General features: G+C 31.7%; 1 protein-coding gene across 1 annotated transcript in view; it reads left to right on the top strand.

The window, feature by feature from the left end:
- LOC106469517 (actin-binding LIM protein 3-like) overlaps window positions 1-7073 on the top strand; it is a 96753-nt gene that overhangs the window by 58346 nt on the left and 31334 nt on the right. The window contains exons 14-15 of the mRNA XM_013930015.2: window positions 4185-4345; window positions 4456-4597. Coding sequence (XP_013785469.1) covers window positions 4185-4345; window positions 4456-4597 — 303 coding nt within the window. The remainder of the gene's footprint in view (window positions 1-4184; window positions 4346-4455; window positions 4598-7073) is intronic.

Genomic DNA, 7073 nt, shown 5'->3' on the forward strand with positions numbered 1-7073 from the left:
TGTTTGCTGTTTTGCTGCAAGTTTGTGGTGTTTCAAATCCAGTTGCCCTCTAGCAAAATCACAGAGAAGATCTGTAAGAAGACTTCAAGCAACAGGCTCAACTACAAAATCCCAATATAGAAGTTTGCTGCAATGATGCCATTTTTAACTTGGCTCTTATTGCCATTGAGGACAAATTATTGTCTCTGGGAGGAAAAGAGCTTCCATCATTTGGCCTTTTTGAAGTTCAGTACAATCAGGATGACAACCTCAATCGTGAGGTTCTGCGTGAGACCACTTACGATATACAAGCTCTTAACCAAGAAGTTTCAGTTTCATACGCAGCAATAATTGACAATGTCCAACATCAGAAGGGTGGAATCTTTTTCATTGATGCACCAGGAGGAACAGGGAAAACATTTGTTATCAACCTGTTGTTGGCAGAAGTTCGTCAACATAAGCAAATTGCACTTGCAGTTGCCTCATCCGGAATTACAGCAACTGGAGGCAGGACAGCCCTTGTTGCATTTAAACTCCCATTGAACTTGACAATAAATGAAAATGTTACATGCAATATCAGTTAAGGAACTGGGATGGCAGAAGTTCTCAGAAGATGCCAAATAATTGTTTGGGATAAATGTACAATGTCTCACAAAGCAGCATTAGAAGCTTTGGATAGGACACTGCAAGATATTCGTGAAATCAAAAAGATAATGGGGGGAGTCACTTTGGTTTTGGCTGGAGATTTCAGTCAAACATTGCCGGTTATTCCAAGAGACATACGAGCCGATGAACTTAAGGCTTGCCTAAAATCATCACATCTTTGGAGAAATGTAAAAAAATTCCACCTATCTACCAATATGAGAGCCCATCTGCATGGAGATCAATTATCTGGACAATTTGCTGACAGTCTATTGCAACTAGGCAATGGCAAAGTCAAACAAGATCAACAAGGAACAATTGACATGGGACCAATCTGTACACAAGTAACATCTGTTGATGAACTCATACCAAAGGTTTTCCCAAACCTTTCTGAAAACTATCAAAATCACAGGTGGCTATGTGAAACAGGAATATTAACTCCAAAGAATAATGTTGTCAATGTCATCAACACACAGCTGTGCTACAAGTCAGTTGACTCGGTGCCTGATCAAACCCAAGTGGTCAATTATTCCCCAGAGTTTCTGAATTAACTTGAACCTCCAGGAGTCCCACCACATTATCTCAGTTTAAAAGTAGGAGCACTGATCATGGTACTCTGAAATTTGGATCCACCACATCTGTGCAATGGAATAAGACTGGCAGGAAGTCTGCTTGTGCCTCATGTTATTGAAGCTACAATACTTTCTGGATGTGGCAAGGGTGAAGATGTTTTCATTCCGAGAATCCCAATGATTCCCATTGATATGCCATTTGAGTTTAAGAGACTACAGTTTCCCATTCGCTTAAGCTTTTCCATGTCCATCAACAAATCACATCGAAGGTAACTGGCTTGCAGTTGGAAGAGCCCTGCTTCTCTCATGGACAGCTCTATGTTGGATGTTCACATGTTGGAAGCCCAAAAAATCTTTATGTAAATGATCCATGTGGAAAAACTAAGAACATTGTTTATCATGAAGCCCTTAACTGACTTTATTTTCATGAACCCTCAGCTATGTTTTCAACAAAAGTCAAGTTTCTTTGAATTGTGTATCTCTCTTACAAAGAAAATAAATATTTTATCAGAAAGACAAGCTATTTCTGCAAGTATATTGCAAAGAAATCAGAACTTTTGTAACTTATTGGTTATCATAGAACTACCTTAATTAGATTTTTTATAGATTGTTGTTGGATATTAAGGTAGAAATATAAAATATTTTATTGGACTCTTTATATATCTTTATTTTAAGAGATGTTTCAAATAATGATAAATTTTATCTTGAAACAATTGTTAATGCTTGAATATGTAATATCAAGACAAGAAAAACATTCATGTAAGTGGTGCTTGTTTTTAAACTGTCTTTTACAATTATTACTGTATACCAGTATGGTTAACCTGTGAATTGTGACTTTTTTTTCATAAAATGAATTTTTTTTTTTTTAAAGTAATGATATTTTCATTCACACTTAGGGTGACCAGATTTCCAAGCCCAAAAACTGAGACAGTCCAGCCCTTGCCCCTAATTTCAAAATGGTTATTACAAATTTGAAAACGTTTTTAAGTTTTATTTAGTTTACTTTACTTTTAATGAACTATTCCAAAATATTTTCCTATATATTAACATTGGCAGTGATTTTGATATACACAAGAAATGAGCAAAAGTAGTCAAGTTTTACATTCAAGAAATCTTTAATTACTTCATACCTGGATTTATTTAAGAATCCATAACATTTTCAAACATATTATTTTTAGGTTTTAGCATCACTTTGAAACTTTTTTAGACATGTTTTTTGTAAAGAATGAATGGAATGTAGAATTTCTTGTTTCATTAAATAGTCATAAAATTTAGTACATGACTGTGTAAGGTGTGCTTTGATGATGAGCACTGTCTTAATTATTTCCACATTCAGACCTGCGCAGACCTGGGTTTCTCACCACACGTACGTGGAACTTTTGAGAGAGTCTGGCAGCAGAAGAATACATTTTACAACAATTAGCAAGTCAAGTGGGTCTATTACATTTCTGAATCGACATGATTGATAGTTTGATATCTTTGCCATAAAACCAGGAGACTTTGTACACCACAAGATATTTTCTTGAGACACTGGGACAAACTACCAATAAACAGACAAAACCAGGATGTTTGGTCATCCTATTCACACTTCAAATTTATAACAGTCATTTTAAAATATAGAACAGAAATTATTCTCAGTTTAAGTCAGGTTAAGTAAAAGAAAGTGCAGTTAAATGTTTTAAAGATACAGTTCAGGTAAGATCTCTTTTAAGAACTGGCATGTGAATGAAATGAACTAAAGTCATTGTTTATAGTTTAACTTTCCTCTGTTTTGTGTTGAATACTGAGAGTTTTAAAAATGGTTTAAATAATTATTTCATTGTTTGCGAAAAGAACTTGTATCACTGTTTTATAGTTTGTGAAAAGAGTTACATAATTGTTTTATTATTTTTAAATAGGTTATAATAAGTTATTAAAATGCTCAAGAAATGTTGTTCTTGATATGAATTCCATTTAAATATTTCTAATAATTGCAAGAATGAGAAACGAAATTCCAATGATATTTAAGGTTATTGCTTTCTTTTTCCATTACTCACAAAGTACCAAGTCAAAATAGTAAAAAAAGTAAGTGCTGTACAGTATTATGTTACATATTACGTAGAATTTCAGATAGTCTGAAGCCGAGTTAACTAATAATTTAAATTTAGCAGTTAAGTTGTACTTTGGATTTAGTATTTAAATATATGCTGATATATTAGTCAATTTATGATATTTGCCAACAAGATTTATACACACCATTTTCGTTTTTAACACAAATACATTTTAATATACACACAACTGTACAATTTACAATAACAATTATTACAAATAGCTACTACAAACAATATAAAGTTTTCTTTTTAGTCTGGAACTTCCTTGATATCTTATCGAGGGTTTAGGATGAGCAAGTTGATGTAAGTACAATTCGCCAGGAAGCTAGCTAACTTTGTCTTCTTGGCCACACACGCTGTTTTCCACCATTGAAATCGGTAATGTTTTTGTAAAAAATACTAATGTCCAATGAGAATACACTGAAGTTAAACGATTTGTAGTGTTCGAAATTCATAAATATTCCTGGTCGAATATCTTAAGTTTTCCGATTGATAAGGGTTCTAAAAATCACAATTATAGCTTTTGGAGTTCATAGTATGCTGATTATAGCGAACTACTAATAGACACTCTCTGGCACGTGGCATTAGTTATATTTATAGTGTGGGAATGTTTTCTAGAAACTTCAATTATACATAACAATACTGGTTAAAGCGTTTATATACACACATATATTGTTGATTCTTACTCTCAAGAATCTTCTACAACTTTGGAGAATAGGCAGGAATTGTGCAAAGCATATCTAACACTACAAGCTATGCCTGTTTTTAAATATAAACTCAATCCAAACAACGTTCATATTAAAATAAATACATAACAAATTCGTTACAACAGATATGAAAATATTTTTATGTTCCTCAGTTTCTGTATTTCATATGAAATGTTATTCTCTCTTTTACCCAGAACTACGATCACGGGGAAGTGGAAGCTTTAAAGACATGGATGTTGGTGAGGATGAACAGATGATGGATGAGTTAGAAGATGACGAAGAGCTTATGGAAGAGGATCCACAACTGAAGAGAGAAGAAGAAGAACTTTCAAAGATTGCTACTGGTATTGGCAAGGTAAGAGTTTCATGAAATTGCTCATTTGTTTCGTTCTCGAGAAATGTTTTAACTGTACGCAAAAATATTTGAAATTTGCTCACTAGCATAACCAAAAATTTCGTTTTCAGGTATTTTTGAAAACTGTGCAAGAGCGGGAAAAAATAAGAGCATGGAAGAAGACTCACGTAGATCCTCGAAATGCTTCACGTACACCTTCAGCAAGCCGTGAAGTAGCCATTAGGTTACGGTATAACAATCCTGTTAATGCATGTAAGTATTTTAACTGTTTGGTATAACAATCCTGCTAATGCATACGATTACTTTAACCACTTGGTATACAAATCCTGTTAATGCATGTAAGTACTTTAACCATTTAGTTATAGTGTAACAATCCCATTAACGCATTAAGTACTTTAACCATTTAGTTATGGTGTAACAATCCCATTAACGCATTAAGTACTTTAACCGTTTAGTATAACAATCTTGTTAATGCATGTAACTATTTTAACTGTTTGGTATAACAATCCTCTTAATGCATGTAACCATATGGTATAGAAATCCTGTTAATGTGTGTAAATACTTTAACCATTTGGTATATCAGTCCTGTTAACCTCTTCCCCTCAATGTATCCTTTACTACGCATAATAGAAAGTTTTAGTGTCTAACATTCAAAATTCTATTAAACTACTTTTTGTGTATGTTATACCAATTACTATAGAATAAACACTTAGCTAATAATCCATATTTTAATAGTATGTATGTTTTAAGTAATTAATTCTATAAGAAAATATTTAAAAAATCTTGAACTTTCCCTAGTGTAACACTTGTGACATATTTTCTCTAGGCATCTTGTCTTCTCTATTTTATCTACCACCCCTTCAAAAAATACGAAGTTATGTTTAAATTAATCTCTGTATAATCATCACTGCTAAAATGAACCATAATTTTTTATAGCCTTCAATTTTGTTTAGTTACAGAGCTATAAAGAAAAAATCACACCCCTTGTGCCACACCTACCTGTCACATCTTCTCTTTCAGACTTTGTTAATAGTTCTCTTTTACATTTAATTATACATTACCAATAACCAATAGAAAGTCAAGGTTTTCATTTATCAAATAACATATTGTATAATGTGTTCTGAACAGATAAGCATAAATTTCACTCAAAGTACAAGCTTCGTTCCCTTGGGGAAATTAATGACTAGCTTGGATGAATTTGTAACACTCTTGTCGTGTACTTAGAAAGCCAGAAAAATTTTGAGAGTTAGGGGAAATTGCCTGCTTTTTGCATGTTATTATTCTATGTTCTTTGGTGCATTATTCAATTAAATAAAAATTATTCAATGCACTACTACCATTAGTATAAAATATGTAGGCTTAAGTATAATTGACAGCAAGAAAAAAGAAGATTGAGTAAGCAATTTATTTATTGTTTTTCATGTTTATTCTGTATTTGTTATTAAAAAAAGGAACTAAAATGTAAAAATATGGATCTTTTTAGGTTAGGTAAAATAAATAATAATGATGCACACAAGCAGCAAATAGATAACATAAGCTGCATGTGCCCTGAGTGATTTACAACTTATTATGGTGCAGATAGAAATTAGACACAGTTCAAAAGGCAATAAAACAATAAGATATAATTATAAATTCATGTATACTATTATGAACTTAAAGCTACTTAGGATAAACTAATGTAGTTTCGTGTTACAATTTGAAGTCATTCTAGAAAGAAAAAAGGGTAATTTATATTTATTTCAATTTTTTTTCTTTTAGTGGTTATGAGGTTGGTCTAATTGACCAATCCCATTTTGAGTTCGGGTAGAAAAAATAACAGATGAAATATAAAGTTTTACTGGAAAAAATGTTTGAAATGTATTTAAGAGATTATACGAATTACACAAAGGAAATTTGAGATTTTTGAAATGAGGAAAAGTATTTTTAATCATAACATGAAAATTGCATTGCACAAGGACCATTCAAAACAAATATTCAATATATTCATGAACAAATCTTTATTTTAGCTTGACTAAAATTATGATTTTTTGTATGTGAAACACTTATAATGTTAACTGAAAGATTGCCAAATTTTGTGAAAATGTACACACTATATTGAAACTTAAAAGTATTAACTCTATAAAGACTTTAAACGATTACAAATAGGTCATGTGGTTGGTCAAATCGACCAACCCTGTATTAAGATAGTTAAGAAAAATAACTGAAATTTAAACATTTATTTGTAAATAGTAATAATATATATGCATATGTAATGTAGTACAACAAAAATGGGATTGTATTCTACAAAGTCCACTAGAACAAAGCTAAGACAGTTGCACTTTGTAAAGGCCAATTTTATACTATTGGATACAGTACCATAAAGCTGCACATGCCTGCGTGCAACTTCTGTGATGTTCTTCAGACACAGATGAAAGGTCATTAAAATAAAAATTATAAATAGATATATAATGTTATGAGATTTAGGCTATTTAGAATAAACATTTGTGGTTTTGTTATAATTTGTAGTCATTCTATAATGAAAAAGCATAATTTAGATCTATTTCCTAATTTTTCATGGTGGTTACAAGATCGGTCAAATAGACCAAACATGTACAGAAATAAGATAGAGTAAATAACATATAAGATATAAAGCTTGGAGAAGGCTTGAATGGGTAATGAAGAAAAAACCTTAATATAAGTTTAACAACAGCAAATGTACAACATTGTACATTTGCTGTTGTTAAACTTA

This window comes from Limulus polyphemus, unplaced genomic scaffold, assembly GCF_000517525.1.
Source record: "Limulus polyphemus unplaced genomic scaffold, Limulus_polyphemus-2.1.2 Scaffold3523, whole genome shotgun sequence".
Taxonomy (NCBI): Eukaryota; Metazoa; Arthropoda; class Merostomata; order Xiphosura; family Limulidae; genus Limulus; species Limulus polyphemus.